General features: G+C 57.0%; 11 protein-coding genes across 11 annotated transcripts; 8 read left to right on the top strand and 3 right to left on the bottom strand.

Annotated features, from left to right (window-relative positions):
- Positions 1-1,085: 1,085 nt before the first annotated feature.
- Positions 1,086-2,824, bottom strand: SCHCODRAFT_02642214 (uncharacterized protein). The gene is made up of 4 exons (XM_003026043.2): positions 2,268-2,824; positions 1,830-2,214; positions 1,449-1,774; positions 1,086-1,379 (listed from the first exon to the last, which is right to left on the bottom strand). Exons 1-4 carry the CDS (start codon positions 2,346-2,348, stop codon positions 1,326-1,328), a joined length of 846 nt encoding a protein of 281 aa, XP_003026089.1. The 5' UTR covers positions 2,349-2,824; the 3' UTR covers positions 1,086-1,325.
- A 756-nt stretch (positions 2,825-3,580) lies between these two features.
- On the top strand, positions 3,581-5,995 carry SCHCODRAFT_02753029 (cytochrome P450). Its single transcript, XM_003025963.2, has 9 exons — positions 3,581-4,105; positions 4,154-4,182; positions 4,236-4,445; positions 4,538-5,146; positions 5,197-5,239; positions 5,297-5,361; positions 5,418-5,581; positions 5,638-5,712; positions 5,768-5,995. Exons 1-9 carry the CDS (start codon positions 3,907-3,909, stop codon positions 5,853-5,855), a joined length of 1,482 nt encoding a protein of 493 aa, XP_003026009.1. The 5' UTR covers positions 3,581-3,906; the 3' UTR covers positions 5,856-5,995.
- A 153-nt stretch (positions 5,996-6,148) lies between these two features.
- Positions 6,149-7,097, bottom strand: SCHCODRAFT_02603086 (60S ribosomal protein L24; the record flags this gene model as incomplete). Its single annotated transcript, XM_003026044.2, has 6 exons — positions 6,149-6,223; positions 6,276-6,569; positions 6,618-6,695; positions 6,753-6,755; positions 6,924-6,967; positions 7,058-7,097. 6 exons carry the CDS (start codon positions 7,095-7,097, stop codon positions 6,149-6,151), a joined length of 534 nt encoding a protein of 177 aa, XP_003026090.2.
- SCHCODRAFT_02555745 (uncharacterized protein) lies at positions 7,069-8,928 on the top strand. Its single transcript, XM_050343711.1, has 2 exons — positions 7,069-7,564; positions 7,620-8,928. Exons 1-2 carry the CDS (start codon positions 7,535-7,537, stop codon positions 8,763-8,765), a joined length of 1,176 nt encoding a protein of 391 aa, XP_050197736.1. The 5' UTR covers positions 7,069-7,534; the 3' UTR covers positions 8,766-8,928.
- A 94-nt stretch (positions 8,929-9,022) lies between these two features.
- Positions 9,023-10,110, top strand: SCHCODRAFT_02642193 (acyl-CoA N-acyltransferase). The gene is made up of 4 exons (XM_003025964.2): positions 9,023-9,203; positions 9,263-9,632; positions 9,683-9,726; positions 9,776-10,110. Exons 1-4 carry the CDS (start codon positions 9,123-9,125, stop codon positions 9,818-9,820), a joined length of 540 nt encoding a protein of 179 aa, XP_003026010.1. The 5' UTR covers positions 9,023-9,122; the 3' UTR covers positions 9,821-10,110.
- On the top strand, positions 10,037-12,022 carry SCHCODRAFT_02642188 (kinase-like protein). Its single transcript, XM_050346267.1, has 4 exons — positions 10,037-10,925; positions 11,014-11,247; positions 11,301-11,443; positions 11,504-12,022. Exons 1-4 carry the CDS (start codon positions 10,349-10,351, stop codon positions 11,813-11,815), a joined length of 1,266 nt encoding a protein of 421 aa, XP_050197735.1. The 5' UTR covers positions 10,037-10,348; the 3' UTR covers positions 11,816-12,022.
- Positions 12,023-12,071: 49 nt separating this feature from the next.
- Positions 12,072-14,735, top strand: SCHCODRAFT_02642185 (uncharacterized protein). Its single transcript, XM_050346266.1, has 8 exons — positions 12,072-12,248; positions 12,386-12,429; positions 12,481-12,928; positions 13,017-13,160; positions 13,233-13,328; positions 13,381-14,000; positions 14,064-14,076; positions 14,133-14,735. Exons 1-8 carry the CDS (start codon positions 12,127-12,129, stop codon positions 14,497-14,499), a joined length of 1,854 nt encoding a protein of 617 aa, XP_050197734.1. The 5' UTR covers positions 12,072-12,126; the 3' UTR covers positions 14,500-14,735.
- Positions 14,736-14,806: 71 nt separating this feature from the next.
- SCHCODRAFT_02642179 (uncharacterized protein) lies at positions 14,807-15,618 on the top strand. The gene is made up of 4 exons (XM_050346265.1): positions 14,807-15,047; positions 15,101-15,160; positions 15,219-15,292; positions 15,364-15,618. The coding sequence occupies exons 1-4, from the start codon at positions 14,996-14,998 to the stop codon at positions 15,394-15,396; spliced, it is 219 nt and encodes a 72-aa protein (XP_050197733.1). The 5' UTR covers positions 14,807-14,995; the 3' UTR covers positions 15,397-15,618.
- A 226-nt stretch (positions 15,619-15,844) lies between these two features.
- Positions 15,845-18,208, top strand: SCHCODRAFT_02642174 (uncharacterized protein). Its single transcript, XM_050346264.1, has 7 exons — positions 15,845-15,992; positions 16,051-16,185; positions 16,239-16,368; positions 16,419-16,970; positions 17,018-17,149; positions 17,200-17,719; positions 17,776-18,208. Exons 1-7 carry the CDS (start codon positions 15,946-15,948, stop codon positions 17,970-17,972), a joined length of 1,713 nt encoding a protein of 570 aa, XP_050197732.1. The 5' UTR covers positions 15,845-15,945; the 3' UTR covers positions 17,973-18,208.
- Positions 18,209-18,478: 270 nt separating this feature from the next.
- SCHCODRAFT_02642172 (uncharacterized protein) lies at positions 18,479-19,499 on the top strand. The gene is made up of 3 exons (XM_003025967.2): positions 18,479-18,810; positions 18,957-19,104; positions 19,223-19,499. The coding sequence occupies exons 1-3, from the start codon at positions 18,622-18,624 to the stop codon at positions 19,408-19,410; spliced, it is 525 nt and encodes a 174-aa protein (XP_003026013.1). The 5' UTR covers positions 18,479-18,621; the 3' UTR covers positions 19,411-19,499.
- Positions 19,500-21,092: 1,593 nt separating this feature from the next.
- Positions 21,093-21,545, bottom strand: SCHCODRAFT_02102403 (uncharacterized protein). Its single transcript, XM_050341802.1, has one exon. It carries the CDS (start codon positions 21,503-21,505, stop codon positions 21,188-21,190), a length of 318 nt encoding a protein of 105 aa, XP_050197731.1. The 5' UTR covers positions 21,506-21,545; the 3' UTR covers positions 21,093-21,187.
- Between the last annotated feature and the right edge of the window lie 1,159 nt (positions 21,546-22,704).

Raw genomic sequence — 22,704 nt, 5'->3', positions numbered from 1 at the left:
CGATGGGCGCGTGCACGCGGATGCCGTCCGCTGGATCTGAGACGGCATGAGCGGTTTTGGGTGACGGCACAAGCGGATTCGACCCGTTGGGGTGTCAAGGTGGTTGTCGCCGTGGGATGCCAGTTGCAGGGATAGCGAGCTGTGCACTCGAGCATGTCATGCCTGTTTATCGCGCTGCTTGGCTTCCGCCGTGAAGTGCTGCTCTGCCGTCGTGCCTTCCGTCGGCCAGGGTTCACCGCATCCAAGTCCCGGTCACAAAGCAGCCGATGCCAGCTGCCGGTCGGTCCACTTGCGACATCCATGCCTGTACTCGTCTCTGTCTTCGTACGCAGGAAAGGAGCGCATGGTGAGTCGAGTGCGGACTGAAGCCTGAGGATGCCGGACGGGCGTAGAGCGCAAGTCCTACTCATAGTAGCAGAGATGAGACGATTCCTACTTAGTAATCGCGGTCCAATCGCAGTGGAGGGCGGCGGAAGCCTCCCAAGGGCTGTAGGAATATTGGACTGAGACCGCTGGGAACAAGTTGCCCAAATCAGGTGGGATATGCTGTGACCTTGTTGAACTTGTCACGTGTGTGTCACACATTATATTCCTTGACCGCGACCTCCGCCTCTGCCTCAAAGTATCTGCTTTCGCCTCACATGGAGGAATCTTTTTTTCAAAAGGGAAATCTGAGTCCTACTGTTAGTGGACCCTAGAACGCCCGCAGCACCTGAAAACTGTCACAGGCTCAGACGCGCGATGCGAGAACAATGCCCTTTGTTCATCCTGCGTCAAGTATCGGGACCGAATACAATATCAATGCCATCATTGAGAGGAACCAGCTCTCATCAGAGCTCTGCGACGTCCCAGTAGAACACTCTTGATCATCCGGATTATTCCAAAGTGGAACGGCGTTCACGCCAGGGCTAGCGCCATTTACCCTCATTCTGACCGATCCAATGAACTGACAAACATCGTCACTTGCCGTGTTTTGTCCCTCTCTTGCGCCGTAAATGGTGCCGCAGCGTCGTCGTTCCATGTCTATAGAGATATTTCGGACCTTGAGGGTGTGCCACAAATACTACCTCAAGTCCCCCGACCGACACGGAACACAGCGTGCAACGTTAGGAAAAGTACTCTACTACAGATACAAAGTGATGCAGAACGAATAGTATCATACAAAACATAAGGAGGGGCCGGGGCCGGAGCCAGCTTCCAATAAATAGCGATAAATAAAGGGTAGGTACAAGACAAATGAGAGGCACGGTCATTCTATGTAAAGCAGCATGGGAACCCTGGGCAAGGAAGCATGGATATCGTGGCCATTCAGCGAAGCACGGCGATCACATCCAGTGCCGCTGCGTGGCAGGCAAAAGGTGTACACTGAATAGCCATACCTACGACGCGTGTCAGCAACACCCCGAGCGCGAGTCTACATCACAACAACTCATGCTACCACGACTCACATTGTACAACACATACGACCGCGCGTCCTGCGAGATCGTCCGGAAGGCGTAGAACCGCCACGCGACTGCGGAGCCGAGCGCGAGGAACAGTACGCGGGCCGCCCAGAACATATCCCAGGCGACGGAGAGCGCGAGGGAGAGGAGCGGGATGCCGAGGTAGATGAACGCGCGGGAGAGGGCGGGGGCGCGGATGGGGAAGGTGACGCGGCCGAGGGCGGAGTCGCCGGCGATGTCGGCGAAGTCCTGCGCGTGGATGGTGGTGAGGATGACGAGGCCGCTGCATAGCAGCAAGAGCACCGCCGACGCGCTCAGAGGCCTGCCCTCGCCTGCGGGCCCGAAGTCAGTGATGCCCGAAATTAACGTGTGTGAAGCAGCACGCACCCAGCATTGCTGTTGCGCCGTATTCGAAACCGATGTAGCCGGCGCAGTTGAGGATGTTCTTGCCGAGCCAGTGGCCGCTGACGGAGGGCTGCTCGTAGATGACCAAGGCTGTTGCGAGCCAGATACTGGCGGCGATGGCGTGTGGGCCGCCGATAGTGGAGAAGCCGATCGTCAGTGGGATCAGGGTCCAGCGCAGGAGCTCGGCCTGCCGGGGAGTGACGCGGTGCGCGGGCAAGGGTCTCCAGGGCTTGTTCATCTTGTCTTCCTCCAGCGCCTTGTACTGGTTTGAGAGGTTGGCGTGGAGCTGGTGCAACCATGTCCAGAAGACTCCGAGTAGGAGGCCTTGTGGCGACTGCGCAGGTGCTGCTACCGAGGCAAAGACAGTCTACAGGATGAAGGGTAAGGCATGGCTGAGTCTCAGGGGAGAGAAGCACGCACTATTGGAAGCAAGATGGTCTTCATGTCGCTGTACGTGAAGAGGAAGAGGGTGTAAAGGTGTCGTCGGAGAAGGCTGAACATTGTGGCACCGATGAGAAGTTCCGATTGTGGAGTGCCCACATACCAGCACACCTATATATCCTGCTGGCAAACAATGGATGAATCCTTATCTGAGTCATCGCCGCGCCTCACCGAGCTGCTGGTATCTGTGCGCAGAGGACAAGGACTCGGAGAGTATCATGAAGAGGGTTCCATCATGCTATGCGGCACATGCCGGTCATTTCGGAAGAAAAGGGCGGTGGGTATACAGATTCAGTCCAGGTACACCCAACGGGCTTCATGTTCAGAGCTATGTAACACACCAAGTTCGGGACGGACAAGGAGTGCTTGAAACTGAGTAGGTATTTCGGGACGTCGGATCTCGGTACGGCAGCCTCGATTATTGTCTTTCGCGGCGCGGACATGCTTGCACGCGGGGAAAGAGGCATAAGCTTTAGAGTCATCATATGGAGAGCGGCCTTCTAACAGAGTGCGAGAGGGCAAGGCGAGGTACGTCGTGAGCGCAAGAACAAAAAGGATGCGGCGATTGCCGCTTGCCGTTGCCTGCCGTTTCGGGCGCTCAGTAGCTTCACGTGGCGCCGGACTTGCCACGTTCAATTTCGGGATCGACCGCGACTTGACCTGAACAACCGAACTCGGAGTCTCAAGAACGTGCGCGACGATAATCTCTGCTTGGCGTTATTCCGCTCTGCCGACTTATCGATTTTCTTGTATCCTGAAATGGTATGGCGGCTCTGCCCAGGGGCTGCAATCGTCATGTCGGTCATCTCTTGTACGTTGCAATCACACGCCCTTGTTCGTCAAGCCCATCGAAAGAGGCACATCGATGAGAATATATCTACTATCTGGTCTGGTGCAGAACGGCCAACAAGGGCGCCCCCTGCGTCACCGCTGGTCATCGTGACATGTTTTGTTCTACCCGCCGCAAACGTCGGATGGCTCGAACTTGTTGGGCGCACAGTCTACCATGTGGTCAGAAACTCTCACTCTTACCTCAACTGCGCTACAAACTTCTCCAAAAGTCTGCGCTATAGAAAAAGTCTGCGCTACCAAAAGTCTGCGCTATATTTCCTCCTTTCGGTCCCGTTGACGTTCACACGATTATCCTCCGAGTCGAATTTATCGACGGTGCGTACCGCTTCCTTGCTAACGCCGGAGATCTATGACTGATGTCAAAGACTGCATAGGTTCCCCATCTCGTGCTCGATCAGGTCGCCCAGTCCGCCTTCCGATGAGCTCACCGAAGGAGGCGAAGGCTGCTATGCGCGCTCACGCGGAGCGATATATTGCGCCGCTTCGCCACCAATCGAGTATACTTCAGTTCACTCCCATGTCACTGCATTCAGAAGGCGCTCCCCCTGCGCCCATGCATGACATAGGGAAGCCAGAGGTCCTTCATGCGGGATTCCATGTTAGCCATCTACGCCCTGCACGAGGCGGCAGAAGCGCAATCCTATCGCATGCTTCGTCAACCTATCGTTTAGCACCGGTGGCAGTCCAGGTATAAAGATCTCTCGCGCCAATCCCCCTCCTGTTAAATCGATTGTCGGTTCCCCTCTACTTCTTGACACCTCTCACCATGTCGTATGCTCTTTTGGCAGCAGGCGCGGCTTGCATCTTGCTCGTCGGGAATGGCCTCTACACCCTGCTGTGGCATCCCCTCGCCTCATACCCTGGCCCACGACTTGCGGCGTTGACGAAGTGGTACCGCGCGTACTTCGACCTCGTCCACGATGGCGGTTGGCTTGAGCACCTGGAGGAGCTTCATCGTCAGTATGGTCAGTAGCTATCAACCCCTCAATAAATCGCAGCTCATCACGCGGCAGGCCCTGTCGTACGCGTCGCTGCTTCTGAAGTACGTTCGTCGTCCGGGCTGTCTTGAGAACGTCGCTCAACGCCCACCTTCAGCTACACTTCGCGGAGCCCGCAGCATACCATGACATCCACAACTTCACAAACCGTTTTGCAAAGGACCCCGAGTTGTATCGTGCCTTCGACCTGCCACAGGCGTCCTTCGGGCAGGTGGATCCTGTCGCGGCGAAGACCCGCCGCGACACCTTGGGACCACTCTTCTCACGTCAAGGTATTCGCAAGTTCGAGTTCGTCATTCAGGATAAGGTACTTCCCTGTCATTGAACGCAGTTGTCCATCTCCCGCTCATTCAACCCTCACCTGCTCATGACCTCTCACCCGCTCACCCATCCACCCAGGTCGACCTCCTCGTCAACCGCCTCATCGAGGAGGGCTCCACCCGCCAGCCCGTCAACCTTTTCCTCGCCTTCCGCTCCTTCAGCTTCGACACCATCATGTCCTACTGCTTCGCCACCTCCTACCACTCCCTCGAGCACGAACGCTTCGCCCACCCCATGATCCCCATCATCTTTAAGGTCAACGTCCTCACCTGGACCCTGCGTTACTTCCCCTTCCTCATGAGCCTTGTGCGCTACGGTCCGCGCTTCATCACCTCCCGGCTCTCGCCCGTAGCCGTTGGCTTCCAGGGCCTGTTCGACCACTTTGACAAGCGGGTGGATGAGGTGTTGAGCGAGCCGGAGAGCCTAGGGGCCGCCGGGCATGATACGGTATTCCATCATCTGATCAATGGGAAGAGAGAGAGACCGAGCAAGGAGGTGCTGATCGAGGAGGCAATCACACTGTTTGGGGCGGGGAGCGAGACGACGGCGGCGGCGGTGACAACGGCGATTTTCCATGTTCTGAACGACAAGCGCATCCGCGAGAGGGTGATGGAGGAGCTAAGGGAGGCATGGCCAGATCCGACGATGCGGTTGTCGGCGCAGGAGATCGAGAAGCTGCCGTATTTGGTGAGTGAACGTTGTGAGCTGTTCACGGTGCTCGTTGACCGTCTGTTCAGACAGCTGTCATCAAGGAAACGTTGAGGTTCGCGCCAGGTGTCGGTATGTCGATATATTACTGTCAGTATGCCAGGCTTGCCGATAACTAGAAACCGCTAGTCACTCCTGCCCCTCGCATCGTGCATCAGGACTCCGTCATCGCGGGCCACCCAATTCCTGCTGGAGTGAGTGCTGGTTCGATTCATGCAAGTAGAACATCCCTGCTAATATCACCGCGCAGACGACCGTGGCCATAGGTGCCACATTCGTGCACCTTAACCCGGAAATCTACGAGGACCCAAAGAGGTTCAAGCCCGAGCGATGGCTGAAGGAGGGCGCGCAGGCACTCGAGAGTGCATACTTTATCCCCTTTTCGAAGGGCCCGAGGATGTGTCTGGGGCATTAGTGCGTCGAAGCTCTCAGGCTGGCGACAATGGAGTGACTCACGCTGACCCTCACAGCCTTGCGTGGTGCGAGATGTACCTCGTCCTTGCGAACGTCCTACGCAAGACGGATATCACTGTGTTCGAGACCGAGTGAGTTTGTGATGGTTCCCTCGCAAGGACTGGTGGCTGATACGAGGTTTTACAGTGAGACGGACTTTGAGTTCCGTCAATACTGGATGCCCATCTTCCGAGGACGACAGCTGAAGGGGTTCGTCGAGCCGAGAATTGACTAAAGGTCGATGATGTGGATTAGACGCCTTTGAAGGCACCCCACTGTATTCGTAATTGCCTGTAGCCCTATGCAAACCATCTTGTATACCAGCAGAACCTTCACAAACTCCTTTACCTGCCTCCCAGTATGGGGGCGCTATGCATTGCAAGACCGAACAATCTGACAGCAAATCACGAAAGTGCCATGTTGAAGCCATGAATGCGCATAGGGTCATAATGGTAGGTGGATCGTCGTACGCATACAAACATACACATGTAGGGAGGGACAGAAGGTCAGGGAAAATGATCGACCCGCTCATCGGCCACCCTTGCCCTTCATCTGCTGCTTCGACATTTTGGGGCCGGAGGCAACGTTTGGCCGCGCAGAGGTCTGCAGGTGTACGATCAGTACGGCTCCGAGATGACTAGCTGCGGCAACGCACCTTGGGCTTCTTCGCCTCCTTCTCGCGCTTCTCCGTCTTGGCCTTGCTGATCGCCGCCTGGCGCGCCTGCGCGCGGACAGCCGCGGTCTGGTTGCGCTTCGCGACGATCGACGCGAGATCGGCGCCGACGATGCCGCGCTGGTGCTTCACGGTGCGGCGCGAGCGCTTCTTCGCGACCTCCTCCGTGATGCCCTTCTTGTGCATGCGGCGGTAGACCTGCGTCCAGGCGATCTTACGCGGGTTCTTGCGCTGAAGGAAGAGCGACTCGGTCTTGGAGCTGTTAAAGCGGAAGACCTAGAAGGGGCTCAGGGAAGGGGTAGGGGTGGAGGGTGAAGGCGGTACCTTGCTGTCGCCGCGGACGAACAGCTTGCCCTTGGAGGGGTAGATACGGTAGCCCGAGAACGAGTCGATTTCGACCTTCTATACTCCCCATACGTGTCAGCGCTGTCTCTTCGCAAAGGACGACTGGCTACGCACCATCTGTAGGGAAAAAGAGGGAGGACAGGGCAAGATCAGCAATCCGTACTTCGCGTCATCCGAGGGAGGGAGCGGTCATCCAGCGCAAGATGCCCGGATTGTTGTGGTTCTTTCGACTCGTACGCTCCGTGGCATTCCATCCTGGCGTCCTGCAGCAGCAATTGGGCTCACCTTGAGGAATGGGCGGGGGTGGCCTTGCTTGCTGCTTGAGAGAGCTCGAAAGTTTCGTGTACTTGTCACATGCCGTCACGCAACAATGCCACGTGGTTCTAATCTCCTCGCCGCCGGGGTTGTGCACAACTCACACTTACTCCTCAGGATGTTCTTCACTCGCCTCACCTGCATGCGCTCTCGCTGCCCAGAACTGCTGCGGAGATATCATACAAGACTCTGGCAATGCTCGAAGTCGACTACTCCCTTCGAAAACGTTGACCGATCGAACGCAACGGACTAGCACTGCATGCCAGTTAGGGTCATAACATAGGACACAAACCCATGGCCATATGAACTGCTTTTGTGTCGATCATTCATGTCGCCCCTTTCATGTGCTGTGGCCTGGCCTATGTTTTGTGCTTTGATCGTATATATGCCTTTGACGGCCTGAGCGCCTTTCTGCTTGGCCTTCCCTTGTTCTCTGCTTCTACTTGCTCTTCGTCCTTGCAGCCACTCTACCAACATTCACCTCGCGCCAGCATCCCCGCTTTACCCTGAAGGCGTCCTTTGATAGCCGACAGACTACCCCGCCTCAAAACCCTTAAGCGCCCGCACCCTTCGCCTCGCTCATGGTCATGCCCGAACACCAGCCCGGAACCGTTGAGTGCCACCAATTCTCATCTTCTTCTCTCGTTCGCTCACATGAAGCTGAAGACTCTTCTGCACGACATCCGGGTCGGATGCTTTGGTGGATCCAGCAAGGGGTCCAAACCTTCCGACGTCGCGAAGACTGCGACTGAGGACGCGAGGGCGACGACTGGCGGCGACGAGCCCACTAGCGACACGGCACCAATGACTGACACCCCAGAACCCCAGAGCGACGACGCGTACCCCATATTCGACCTTCCTTCGTCCCCACCTGGCTACGACGATGAGTCTGACGACGCTCCGCCCACCGACCGTCGCCACACGCGCGAGTGGACCCCGCCACCCGAGTCTAGCTCGGACGAACTCGTCATGGACATTGACTCTGTGATGCTTGGATTCGATGTCGACCGCCCGCGGACCCCGACGCCGGACTATGGCGACGGAGACGACGACGCGGAGGTGCTCACCTATGTTCTTGATGCATCGCCGTCGCCACCGAGTCCTGGACCTGTGACGCTGCCGCCTTTAGCGACCATCCTGCCTCTGAACATCCCTGGTGGCGTGACGTCTTCCTCGTTCGACAACACTGCCTCAGTTGCCACTGAGAACACGGTCTCTTCGATTCCCATTGCCATCTATCCCAGCGAGCCGGAGCCGGAGCCTGAAAGCCAAAGCACTTCTCCGGCGATCGAGTACGAGAACCCGCGCCCCAAGAAGACGCCGACGCCTTCGCACCTGAGCTACTGCCTCTACGCCGAGACGAGCGCGCACGACGTGAACCAGACCGCGCTGCGCCGTGGCGCGAAGTACCTGCGGCAGAGCCTCAAGCGGAAGGCGTCGTGGACCGAAACTGACTGGAACGCGTTCAATGAGGGGTCGGTGCTGAAGAAAGCGCGACCGGTCGAGATGAATCCGAGCGATGAGCTTGCGACGGTGGAAGTCAAGGCTGCGGGGATCTACAGCGAGTGGGCGCCTTCTGTGGGTGGTCGGTCGCCTCCTTCGTCGCCCGAGCGCAAGGGTGATATGGCTACGCCAGAGGATAGGTCGTCCGGCAGGCGGCGCTCGTCCTTGTCGTTCCCTGTGGACGCAATGCCTCGGGTGGACGAGGAAGGCGAGGATGAGGTCGAGCATGAGACGGACTCCGAGACTGACTCTGGGGATGAGGCTATCGATCTGGCGATCAGCTCGCGGTCGGGATTCTACATCGTGTAAGTAACATAACAGCAGCGTACTGGCATCTGGCATGGTCATCGTACACTCCTGCATTGGCTCTGACTCTGTATAACTAGCTAACATAGCACATCCTCCTACTATCATGACATGTGGTACATAGCCTATACACCTATGCAAGTTTGAAGCACAGGTTATTGTGAAGCAGAGGCCGTGTCGCAACGTTTCATTGTCGGCAGCAACTCCATTGTTCTCCGGATAATGGTGGCTGTGCCATTGAATAACTCCATCGCCCGTGACGGCGAAGCTCCAACTGTCTTCTTACCACCATCTTCTCTTCCAGTTCCCTCCTTATCCTTTCTCGCACCTCGCTATCGCTCCTTGCGACCACCGCGCAACATGGCCCCCGCTCTCAACCTCGCATTTTCCGACGATCTCATCTCCACGGACGTGCGTAAAGCGCTCCCCGCCGGTCTCCAAGTACGTCGCCAAGTCCACGTATCGCTCGCCGGTCTCTGACGCGTCTCTCCTGCGTATAGATCCGCCCTCTCGAAGAGAACGACTACGCGCGTGGTCACCTCGATGTCCTACGCGTCCTGACCGCCGCCCCTGACGTCGGCGCCGCCGCCTGGCGGGAACAATTCCGCGCGATGCAAGCCGCGCCGGAGACATACTTCCCCATCGTCATCGTCGACACCGCCTCGGACCGCATTGTCGGCGTCGGCTGCGTGTTCCTCGAGCGCAAGTTCCTGCGCGGGCTCGGGCGCGTGGGGCACATCGAGGACATCGCGGTGGACAAGTCTCAGCAGGGGAAGAAGCTCGGGCTGCGCATCATCCAGGCGCTCACGTACATCAGCGAGAACGCGGGGTGCTACAAGACGATCCTGAACTGCTCGGACGCGAACATTCGTGCGTGGTCTGTTGGTTGGGGCGGTGACGGGGGCTGACGGCATGCACAGCGTTCTATCAGAAGTGCGGGTTCGAGAAGAAGGAGAATGAGATGGTGCGTGGATATACCAGGTTCTGTCTGTCAGGTGCTGACCATCTCGTAGGCGAAGTACGCTCCGGAGCGTCATGCAGAGGCCCCTCGTTTGTGAACGACGGATAGACACTTTCCAGCGAAGTTCAGATCACAGGGTACCCTCGCTCGCATCCCAACGATGGCGTCTTTCATTCTACACATTGCGCTCAAGGCTACCGTAGCTCGAGAGCACGCCGTGAGTGATCGGGAGAGTGCGAGGTGCTGCACGACTTCGAACTTTGCCACGACGGACATCATACAATGTAGCGTACCAATGGACTCAAGGACATTAATCTATACCACACAGAGTGCGGCTGTCATGTACTGCTATGGCGCGGTCTAATGCAACCTGTCTTTACGCCTTTAGAGCACCCTCGCTCGCCTGTCGCCTTCGTGCTTGCACAGCCGTCCCAGGCAGGTGATGACAGCCATCGCGTAGCTCTAGCTGCGGCAGATGCCGATTTCGCAACTTCGCCTCAACCGTCATCTTCTCGCTACTCGTCCTGCTCGCTGCCTGCATACTCTCCGTCTCTCAACTAGATTCTTTGCGCATCCCAGGGGCTCCAGCACTCAGTCTTGCTCAAAGTCACGCCTCACAATCGCGATGGTGCCACCTCCGACCCTCTCACCCGATGACTTCCACTTCGACTCAATGGGCACCACCGAGGACATCGTTCGCTACTGCCGCGGTGGCTATCATCCCGTCACTATCGGGGACTTCTTGAAAGGAGCTCGTGGCTCGTATCGCGTCATGCACAAGCTGGGCTTCGGCTCGTATGCAACGGTCTGGCTGGCGCAGAGGGTGAAGTCTGCGAGAGGAAAGACAAGTGCTGCGTCGGACGCGGAGACAGGCACCACGTCGGGAGGCTTTGTGTCTCTGAAGATCACGATAGCAGATGAGCAAGGCGACAAGGAGGCTGAGATGCTCGAGCTGGCGACGGGATCGGGGAAAGCGGATGCTGAAGGGATGGGTATCGATGGTCCCTCGCATGTCTTGACGCTGCTGGATAGATTTGAGCACCGAGGGCCCAATGGTGTGCACTGGGTCATCGTGACTGATGTTGTCGCGCCACTTCTGTCTTTCCATATCTCGCGACGACTGCCCAGGTGGCGCAAGATCGCTGCGTATGGGCTGGCCAAAGCCGTGGCACAGTTGCACGCTGCGGGAGTTGTGCATGGAGGTCAGGTCGAATTTCTCATTTGCCTGCTTCGCAACTTTCTGCGCACATATTACCTACTTGCCGGGAGACTGAACTCACACCGTCTCAGACCTCCACCTTGGGAACGTCGGCGTCGCGATGCCCCAGTTGGCCGAGCAGGACCCGTTCGACGTCATGCAAGACCTCGACGCGTACGAGCTCACTGTCGTCCTCCCCGTTGACCCCGCGAATCAGACGCCTTCTCTACCGCCCTACGTCGTAAAGCCGTGCGACTTGGCTGCGTATTACGATAGGATAGCTGGCGAGACTGAGCCGCAGACTAAGTTGTTTGATTTCGGGAATGGTAAGATTACCTTTCGTACTGGTTAAACGTCGACGCTCACTGCACCCTCGCAGCGCACAAAGCCGGCACTCTGCCTATAGCCTTTCAGTGCGCACCCGAGGCGTGCTCGCCAGAGGTCGCGTTCGCGCGTGTGGTCGAGAAAGTGCGAAATCCTCCTGTCGAGCCGCGGTCAGATGTTTGGGCGCTCGGTGCATCCGTATGTTACTTTGCGTTTCTCATCTCCATGTTGCTCACCATCGAGCCCTTATACCTGCAGATATACGAGATCGTCACCGGCTCCTCCCTCTTCCACGGCGTTGGCATCAACGGCCTCCCGCAATGTGCAGCAGCGATGTCACCCACGATACCGCCCAGTTGGAAGGAGTGGTGGGAAAGCACGCCGCGTCCGCCGCCGAATCCCGAAGCATGGTGGATGGAGCATCGGACGAGGCTTCGGGTTGGGTGCGAGAGTGATGAAGATTCGGAGGCGTTGACAAGGCTGCTGAAGAGCATTTTGGTGCTTGAACCGGAAAAAAGGCTGTCGGCGGCGGAAATTGTTAGCGATGAGTGGTTTCGAGAGGTGCAGTAAGGAGAAATTCTTGGAGCCAGTGAATATTGCGCTAGGACCCCACCAGCCACTCAAGTCAGCCCACTGCTTGGCTCAAACGTTCCCAAGGCGATCCTAAATGGCAGAATCGGCGCACCGGCTGGAATTCCCGGTCAAGTTCAACAGTGACACTGACAGCTCGTGGCGTGACATCATCTGATTCGGCACCTGCCGGGTGGCAACCATCGCCCGCTAAGCTGCTCTGCAACTTGCTTCTAACGTCCATCTCGCCTTGCATCTGACCTCCAGGTCCCCCACGCGCGAACGAGCTCTCTGGCCTCTCCTTTCACGCCATGGAACCCAAGCTCGTCTACAGATGCCTTCGCCAACTCAGCGTCTGGGTCACGGATAATTACTACAGTGAGGTAGTCGTGGAAGGCGCGGAGAACGTGCCTAAGACGGGACCAGTAATTCTGTGAATATAGTCGACCTCTTCCTCACAACGTTTGATACGACACAGCACTGGCATATCTTCTCTCTGCCATGTATTCTGCACTTGCATTTTGCGGGGTCAGAATTCATTTAATGGTTGAGACTGACAAACATTCTTAGGGCCGCAACGCACCGAAACGAGAGCATCGACGTCGCTGTACTAGGTATTACCTTGCATATCTACTTTATAGAATTTTCGTTGAATGTAGCTACAGCCGTGACCATCCCGCACGGACGACAGGTGTCGTACTGGGCAAAGTCGTCTCTATTCAAGCAGCCCATCCTTCGATGGATTATGGAATCTAGCGGCGCCATCCCGGTACAGCGCGGCGGCGAGTCCGCCAGCGCTTCTATCACTACGCACAGCTCTTCGAATACAGACAACAATCGCGCAGCAAGCCAAACCCAAGGCGACCTCTTCCGCGCGTCTACTGCCTGCCTCATGTGCGGCGGCACGCTCGGCGTCTTCCCCGAGGGATTCAGCGCCACCTTACCGGGTCTCGGCGACCTGCGCAGCGGCGCGGCGTGGGCGGCGGTCGAGCACGATCGCGCTGCGCGGCCGGCGGCGTTGGAAAGGGGGGTTGCCTGGGAGAGCGCACGGATCGTTCCTGTGTCTATCGTCTATACGGACACGCCAGCGTACCAGAGCCAAGTGCTTGTCAGGTGGGTAGAATTGGTGTTCTTGCTGAGGTGGACGGGAGGTCCTAGGGCGCATATATGCGGGTCGCTGACGTGCTCGCATCTTTTGCAGGTATGGACCTGCTATTAAGACCGCCGATTACTATAGCACCAATGCGGGTGAAGACGATCTGGAGGGGCGGAAGGAGGCGGCGGCGCGGATGATGGACGCGGTCCGTCATACACTGCAGGCCGATGGAATTAACGCGCCGGACTGGTGAGCACTTTGACATTGGGTTTACGGTGTCAATTCGTCTGGGTCCATCTTTCTGACATATTCATTCTCAAGGCCGACGCTTCACGCCGCGAAGGTCATGCTTGATTTTGACTACAGTGATCCTGTGCGTAAATTAGGCGTCCGGGGTTGGGTCCTGAAGATGCAAGGGTATGACGCTCTTCTCGTCCCTTGCGCTTGGTTTGCTCAAGGATTTTTTCAGCTGCATCCAATATCTCTCTGACGACGAGAACAATGTGGCGAAGGACGTTGATAACGAAGCCTCCGACGCGGACAACAAGATAGTGGTGGACAACGAGAAAAAACAAGCCGCCAAGGCCATCCTCGCTCGCTATCATGCCCTTCAAATCCACACGCAGATCAGTCACGCCGATCTGCTATCGCTTGTCCCTCCTAATCACTCGCTTGCTATGAGGGGGCCCTTCCTCGTCAGCGCTCTCCTCGCTTTCTTGCAAGCCTCAGCGCGTACGGTTCTCTGCTTGCCGGCGCTCGTTGTCTACCTCCCCGCCTATGCCGCTTCGTACGCCGCCACGGCTGTTCTTACACGGCGAGACCAGCCGGAGAGCCAGGCGCAGGTGTCTGCGATCGCTGGCGGTCTCGGACTGGGGTTAGGCTTTTGGGGCGCTTTCGAGACTATCAAAAGGCTATACGGACCTGCCTTTGGTCGACTCTTCCAGCGAGCATTACGAGGACTGACCGCGCATGCGGACCCTTCGCTATCCCGGTATATATCTTTGTTCGTGGGCTCGCGAATGGGCAAGCTTGCGATGGGGTATGTGGCATTGAAGACATTGATGGCGTGGCATGATCTATTTGCGGAAGGTGTGTTCGTCTCGCCTCTTGCCTTGGATGTTGGACACCTACTCATTGTCGCCAATTATTCAGGCAACAGAAGGATGTACGTCTTCGTCTTTCTCTTTGTCTTGTTTTCTCGAGCTGGCCTTGATTCGACAGATTCCGCCGATGCGTCGCCTCAACAAATATATTCCTCGCAATCATGTTCCCGGGATATGAGGAGACGTCGCCCGTGTACGATGCTCCGCCAGTCATTGCGGAGAATGCACACGCACGGAGGAAGGGAGGGGAGGGCGAGGAGAGGCGCAAGAAGGAGGCGACGGCCGAGAAGGCGCGGGAGGGCGAGACAATGCCCAGGAACTCTCTACAGGAGGGCGACACGGCGGGCAGAGCAGCGCCTCGCTCGGAAGTGAGACGCCCGTGGAAATTCACGCTCGTTGGCCGCCTGCTGACTGCGAGACGGGAGGCGTCGAAAGCTCGGGACCGTCTGCAGGGCGACGAGGAGCTGTGGCGCGTTATACGATAGTTCGAATGGGTGTGTCTCGTAGGACGCGAGCCCGAGTGGGACCTACATCGTATGTATCAAGCAGGTGACCCGTCTTCTTCGAAGACGAAGTTCGCTTTGGCGAAGTTCATGTTCCTGCAGCTTATCACGCCAGTTCCCCGTGCTATGCGCACCATTACTCTGTCCCGTCCACTAGTTTCAGAAATTGTCCGCCTGCACCCGCCCCAGCGTTGAACGTTCAAATATGGCTTGGAGGATCACTAACCTCAGGGCCGCCGCGGCGCACCAATCCCGCCAATCTGATTGGGCGGTCATGCGCTGCCCAGGGGGACTGGATGCAGGCTCGACGGCTCCACGCTACGTACGTACCCCGCCCTCTTCCAATTAGGCAAACGCGTGCAGCGTGCGCGCTCGCTATCGATGCGGATCCAGCCCTAAATTCGCCTCGCGACGAACCACTTCTTCCTTCCTACGCTCACCTTCGTCCCACTCACCCATCACCACTCAACTTACTGCAATGGCCCCCGACCCCCAGTGCAGCGCTCTCGCCGCCGCGATGCACAAGAGCGGTGAGGAGGCTGGTCCTGGTAGACTGACGGTGGCGAACTCACGCCACCCGCAGGTCTCTCGTACGCTCAGATCGCTGCGAAGATCAACAAGCCTGAGCAGCATGTTATCGACGGTACATGGCCTATCATTTCCTCCCTTACCGTAATCGAACATGACATTGATTGCCATAGTCTGCACTGGCACCGTGAAGCCGACGGAAGCTGAGTTCAACGCTCTGGCTGGCGCCCTTGGGATCAAGGAGAGCGTGAGTCGATTACCGTCTTCTGTCACCCCATGCTCGTCGGCTCGACGTATATTGATATCATTTCTCCATAGGTCCCCCATACTGGCGTGCACTCCACCGCTTGATTATACTGTACGGATCCTGGAACCATGTATTCTGCTGTATCGCTCGAAGGAAAATGGCAATTGTATCAACGATTCACTCCTACTGCGAAGGGCTATAACAAAGCCTCGGAGGGTGAAACCAAGATCCTGTATGACCCTGCCCTTCGAGAAGACGTATAAGTATCAACCATTGTAAGTATGCTTGAATACTTGATGATACAAGGCGTCGTGAATTTCCCTTGACGAGATAGCCCAACTTGAAGGTGAATCAACCGCGTACTGAGGCGCATTATACGTCATAGAAGCGGACGGCATGGCTATGATGGAGACGATGTGCAAGCTCAAGACGAAGTAGTCCTGGGAAAGTGGTGGTAGATGATTGTAGGTGGTGAGAGGTGAGGCCGGTGAGGAGAGCGGGTTGTTGCGCGTGGTAAAGTCACTTCTCGTGATTTAGTCACAGGCGTGACTGAACGCTCCTTGTCCTCGACCGCGACGCCACCCACAATTCCGTTGCTTTCCTGAGCGGCCAGGACCTACTCAGGCCGCAGCAAAGTACTATAAGAGAAAACCATGAGATTTGGTCTTCCCAGGTCACCTTCTCCGTCGCCCGTGCGACTGTAAGTGCATTATGTGGCGCCACCGGGTTTGAACATGACACGAGGTTCTTGATGACAGCACGCGGCCGCGATCTTCATACGCCGTACCCTCTGATAGTGATTCTGACGAGGAGGATGACATATCCGAAGATGCTGCTACTCCATCAACGTCGGAGCCAGAAACATCGTCCGACAACGAAGCAACACCTACACGGTTGGTTTTCCCTCCGCTCAGTTGCTAAGTGGCGGCGGTTGAAGCTCCTTCAGAAAGTCACGATTTCGACGAACAGCTGCAGAGCAAAGAAACATAGAAGACACTGTTGCTTCTATACGCCTACGCACTCGGCATCACGACCTTTACGAAGAATGGGAGAAATCAACGCGGCGAGATGCTTTTGTAGGCGCTCTCATTTTGAGCGCGTGAAAAACTACTCTGACTGGGCACAGAAAACCGCTCGCAAAGAAGCAGCGGAGGAGAAGGTCGTCGAAGTCCAAGACGAACGCGACACCGCTCTTCTCGCGCAAGTTCACGCCCAGCAGATGGCCGAGGTCGAAGCGCAACTGAAGAACCTCACCATGCAGCAGGCCGCCGAACAGGCCAAATTTGAGCAGTCTTGGCAAGTGCGCGAGAAGTCGCTCTGGGAGCGGATAGAGGCCGGCATCAAGGTCGAGCAAGACAAGGAGTTCGCGCGGCTCGAGGCGGAGCGCAAGGTACGGGAGGAAGAAGAGCGCAAGCGGCAGGAGGAGCAGAGGAAGCGTGATGAGGCGCAGAAGCAGAAAGAGGAGGCGGAGCGGCAGAAGAAGGAGGCAGAGGAGAAGCAAAGGCAGGAGGCGCAGCAGAAGAAGGCGGCGGACGAGGAGCAGAAGCGGAAGGAGGACCAGCAGCGGCAAGCGGACGAGCAGGCGGCACAGGCGAAGAACGAGCAAGCGGAGCAGCGGAAAGCTCTGGGCGAGACGACTGCGATGGATGACTGGCGGGCTGCTCGCGAGAACTTGATGGTAGGCCTTCACATTGGCGCGGAGAAAATCAGCTTATCCTTGCTCAGCGCCTCAAGAAGGAAAACACCCGAGTCGTAAAGGGCAACGCGCAGGCTAAATCTACATGGGGCAATCTTCGCCGCCAGGTCGTGCGCAAAATTGGCCAGGTCACCAACGACGAGTCGGAGATCACTCGCATAGTAAGCATCTCTACTTGGTTTGTCATTTATATGGCTAACACCACCCAGAGCCACGAAATCATCGATCTCGCAACTCGGCCAGCGGTTCATCAATTCTGCTCAACGCCTTCTACTCCTCCATCGCCAAGGCCGTCCTGCTCCAGGCCGAAACCGAGGTGACCGCCGAGAAAGCGAGCGCGATGCCCATCGCGCGCGTCGCGCACCGCCTGCTCGCGACCCTCGACGGCCTTGCGGACGTCTTCTTCGCCAAACTCGTCCAGCGCGTCGGCGGCTGGCCCGTCCCCGCCATCCCGCCCAAGGCCGACTTCGACGGCCGCGAGTGGAAGGACAGCCACGAGCGCTTCGGCTACCGCGTCAGCCAGGACACGGGCGCGATGGAGACGACGCCGCAGCATATCGAGCGCGTCACGGGGATCATGAGGGTTTACTTCCATATTTTGGCGACGCCGCCGAGGGACAAGCCCATTGCGAGCCGGTTCTTCCAGACACCGCGGTATTGGGTGTGGTTTGCGCGGGTGCTGAATAGTCGGTCGCTACTGGCGAGTGACGTGTGCATTTCTTTGGTGCATGGTGAGTTTTGATTGAGCTCAACGTCCTACCCATTGCATCGTTGACGCGCTCCTCAGCTGCTTTGGAAATCTTTGGTGCCGATGCACGCAAGATCTGGGGAAAGCAGTGGACCAAAGTCCTCGCCCTCATCTACGATTTGGTCAACAATGGCATCGGCGAGGGTAAGCCCCTTGGCGGCACCAGCCCCGAGGGAACTGCTGGCAGGTTGCGCATCAAATTGGAGATAGACAAGATCATGGGTGTTGGCAACTAGGGCATCAGCAATCCTGTCGTTGCGGAAGGCAGTCATCTCGTCGAGGCGCCCGACGAATCGCGACCATTGTGCTCTCGTACTGCTCTCCCAGTTGCTGTACTTCGTCACTATTGACATCGAGCTGCGTCTCTATGATCTATCTTACATGCATCCTATCAGCAGCTATTACCATCCTTGCCAGAATCAGGGCAAGTGAAAGACGATGTTCACGGTGGCGACCGCCTGCAGTCTGCGCCCCAAATTCTAACCGTTACCTCGCTGATCGGACATTCACGAGATTCGCTTTTTCTCCCACCATCTAGGTCCAGACGGTCGACTTGTTCGCAAGTTCTCCGACAGTGCAACCCTTGGGAGCGACCTGTCGGGGCTGGACCGTATGGGGAATGCAAATGTCCCGCCGCTGAGACGCGTCTCGCGTCCCGTGGCTCTCCTCGACTCACGCCGCGTCACTGACGCGTCCCGAGAGCGGTTGATCCACCTCCGCATTCAATGACTTCGTCAAATGAATTGACGCCCCGCATAGAAAAGCGAGATCTAGATCAAACGCTCAATCATATATATGCGACCCACTTGAGGAGAGGAGCGCCCAAGATTGCCTTTGTCTCTCATCTTCTCTTCACAGCTCCCTCGAGTCTTTCCTCTGAACGCCATGTCTCTCGTCTCTCGCGTCGGTCTCCCCACTGCCACCGCGCTCGCGGTGGGCCTCAGCTCCTCCGGCTACTTCATCTTCTCCAACCTGGGCATGGCGACGTACGGTATCCTCCCTGCCATCGAGACGGTGAAGGTCGAGCCTGGCAAGGCGCTCTCGCTGTGGGCGTTCCTGTACGAGACTGCAGCAGTAAGCGTCCCGAGTATTCCTTCATCACTGTCCGCGACACCCCTCCTCGTGCATCAGAGACATGGCCTACCCTCGCCGTGGATTGACATGCCCCTCACCATGCTCCCACTGCGCACATCACTGACACTGATCAACGACTCATATAGCCCCGTTTCATCACGAGTGCGCTTGGCTCCGTCGTTGGGTTCTGGACGGCAGCGTACCTCTACACGGGCCCGTCGACGAACATCCGCCCGTACTTGTATGGCGCCGGCGCGCTCTGCGCGGCGAACATCCCGTACACGCTTGCGACGAGTGAGTGCTTGCTATTCAGAAGTGAACGCATGCGAGGCGTAACCTCCTGCACGCCTTGTTACATATTCCTCTGCTCAACGTTGCTCGTCGAACACATGTGTTCTGAGACTGGCTTCAGTGATGGCCAACATCAAGGTCCTCCGCGGCATGCGCGACCGCTACGTCTCCACGGGCGCGATCAGCGCCGAGGACGCCGACGACAGCTGGAAGCGCATCCAGCGATGGAAGAAGCAACACCTTGTCCGTGTTGGGCTCGGTCTTGCGTCGTATGTCGTGGGCATCGCCGCCGTGTTCCAGCTTGCGTAGGAAGTCAATACTTTGGGTGGGATGTCAGTCATTGTGTACGATGTATCGGGAGCGGCACTGAGCCAATATGAACCTCACACTCTGATCAATTCTGCCCGAATTCTGACTGTTGATCAACATGACGACCGCTCATTATTGAGCAGTCCTGCCAGGTACGCAGAGGTACGCACATAGTCCCATCGGGCATTCCCTTGCGGTGCCCAGAGGAGGTTGCGAGCCTCGTGGCGGTTGGATCAAGCCATGTGACACAGATCACGTGAATGTCACGGTTCGACTTCGCGTCCTTCCATGCACGCGAATTGCTTGCACTTCGGAGAGGTAGAACAATTCAGGCAAATTCCTCCAGAGTCTCCATGAGTCCAAGAATCCGCATGGCTCAGTACGTACCGTCGTCTCGCCCACGGCCAGGGCGCAATATCGAGAGCATTCATTGTCCCGCAACGTAAATCTGCACGAGAGGTGGGTGAGTTGGTGTGGACTAACGAGAAGGGACTTCTAGCATATCAGAGCAGAGCACCTTCCATCGATGGCATCTCGTAAGACACGTTGCTTTGGCATTGTACGGCAGTATGACAGACTGAATAGACTTGGCACGAGGCGGCTGATAACATTGGGCTTAGTGTGTGAACGAGGGGGCGGAATGAGGTGGATGATCGCGATGGCAATGACTTGTATGGGGTGAATGAGGCGTCAATGAGGTGAATGAGACGTCAACGAGGCGAAGGAGATGTTACTGAGGCGAGCGAAGCGATAGACGAGGGACACGAAGCGATAGATGAGACGATACTGAATGGAAAGATGCGAGAGCCCGGCGAATGTTGAGATGAGCGGTGGGTAGAGAAAGAGAAGTAACAAGGGACGAAAAAGGCAGGTCTACAAATCAGGACGGCAAAACGCGATGAAGAACGTGTCGCAGGTGTGTTTTGTAACTTGACATTCATGGTAGGCGCATCAAACCTAGACGGAGGCGTGGTCGAAACATGGATGCGTGGCGTCGTCAAAAGGAACTGCATCAGTCCGAACATACAAGGGGACAAGAGGACAAGACAGACCGCGCCCGACAACGATCACGTCGGGCGCGCCGTCGATTCATGTTGCCAAACGTGACTAGCAGAATACAAGGGTCAAGACATGATGGTGCCACCGAAGATCTGGCGCGAGAGCCCTGCGACACGTCTCGCAGCTCTTGTAACTGGCAGGGGCGCCATGGTATTGGCAGAAGCCCTACGATCAGAGAATTCCAGGCAGCTGACCGGAATATGCCTGCCGAGCGTCAGGACCCCATGCATATCGAAGTCAGTGTTCTTCCAGGAAGCTGTACCCTTCTCTCTTCTTCGGTTCCGGGCGAGACGCACATGAAAAGAGGTCGAAGGAAAAAGTACAGTACATCCACGAAGGTCGTTGGAAGACGCGAAAGATCGTACGAGGTGCACGCGTTGAAGGGGATCCGAAGCCAGGAAGTTGGAGTCAATATTCTATCAGCTGGGTTGAGCGAGATGGGAAGACGTCGCACAAGCAGCCGACACGAGAAGTACGCGAAGCACAGTGCACAACCCAAATATGCCGGAAGAAAGGCGAGGAATTGATCATAATCGAGCTCACGCGCCAATCCCGACCCTATACTGGCCGAGGCGAGGGCGTAGCGGGGTAAGGAACTTGGCCGAGGCGCTGACGAGGTTACGAACTCATCTCGGGAAGGAGGAAGTTACGACCTAGGGAAAACGTACGGGGGGCTTCAACGAGGCCGCTTGAATAGGCTGTTGGGCGAGGTCGCGTCTTAAGGCCGAAGGGTAATTGTACGTAGTAGGCGCGATATGAGAGGGAGCGTAGACGGCTGACAGCAGAAGGACGAGTATGATGAATGAAGCGCAGCCCCGTCAATGCAGAGGGCGCCTGCGATAAGTTGAGTAAGACGCCGCCGCCGCCGCCGCCGAGTGGAGGACATAAGAGAAGCGCAGACCGCTCGAGGACCTGGGCGCGCGTAAGGGGGCAGCGGTAGTGATAGACGGACCAAAGAAGGATCAGTGGCGAAGGGGACTAGTGAAGGAGCAGTCCGGAGAGGATCCATAAAGGGTCGGTGCTGCACTGAGCTCATCAAGGCTCAGTGATGAAGTGAACCGACGAGGGGTGGGTGGACTTACGAGGGATCAGTCTTGAAGTACGAGAGGACTAACGAAGGATCACTCCCGCGGCGCCTAGAAGCGCCGCTGCGTTAGGCCGCGCTTGTTCGCTGGGTTAGGTAGCTGTTGTTCTGCATCTAGAAGTCAGGGCGCGGTATCGAGGAAGGCTAGGCGTTCATTTCGTTAGCAGCCGCAATCGGCCGCTTCGGAGGGATAGCTAGGCACTCACTAGTAGGGCAGTTATGAATGGGTAGGCTTCCCGAGGATAGCTAGATAGCAGTGTGAATCTTCATTCGGGTGCCGCCGCATTGCTGCTACAGTAGTCATAGTCGCTGAGTGTGGACGTCTCGAGCGACGTGCTGTGGAAATGATGGCTAGAGAGCAAAGTTAAGCAAACTAATTGGCAACATCTGGACGGCGGACGCTCACGTACGTTCCCAAGAATCGCGGGAGACTCCCGCGCGACACTGTATCGCGGCACCTACGTCTTGTGCTTCTCAATGCACAAGTACAGCTCGAACTGGTCAGATCTTGGGCTCTATCATAAGGTGCGCACCTCCAGTCGTATCACCCTTACTGCAATCCAACCCGTATCAACAGCCGCGCGCCTGCTGCGAGGCGCTTATCGCTACGGCAGACCAGGGTTACGAAGTGAAAGGGCGGGATATAGGTGTAGAAAGGAAGGCGATTCAGCAGTGTCCGAATGAGGGAGAACGCGGCGAGGGTGGGCGTTGGCATTATCGAAGTGAAGAGGGAGCGATTTCATTGATGCGTTCGTCCGTGTATTCGGTAGTCTCCGTGTGTTCGGTAGAGGATACGATGATTGATGTGTGAGAATACAGCGACTGCTGATGATATGGAGCCGTCAGCCAGCGTCTCGCATGCTGCACTGAAAAGCAAATACGCGCCTGGAATTCCTGATCTCCACAAGCCGGCGCTGCGCGCTCAAACAGCCCACGCCCTCTGCCCATAGCCCATCATGGTCACCGTAGACCTCTGCGGATCGCCTCCTTGTGCTCGCAGAGCGCCTCCTGGCGCTCGCTGACTGCCACCTTGTGTTCGTAGAGCGCCTCGTTGCGTTCGTCGACCGCTCGCTACTCCACACCCTTTGCCCATAGCTTGATGATTCGAGACGCCCGGCGACTATGGGCAGAGGGCAAGCGACAACGAGGCG

Source organism: Schizophyllum commune, assembly GCF_000143185.2.
Source record: "Schizophyllum commune H4-8 unplaced genomic scaffold SCHCOscaffold_13, whole genome shotgun sequence".
In the NCBI taxonomy this organism is placed as follows: Eukaryota; Fungi; Basidiomycota; class Agaricomycetes; order Agaricales; family Schizophyllaceae; genus Schizophyllum; species Schizophyllum commune.
The sequence above is the reverse complement of the archived record's forward strand: the minus strand, read 5'-3'. Positions and strand labels throughout refer to the sequence as shown.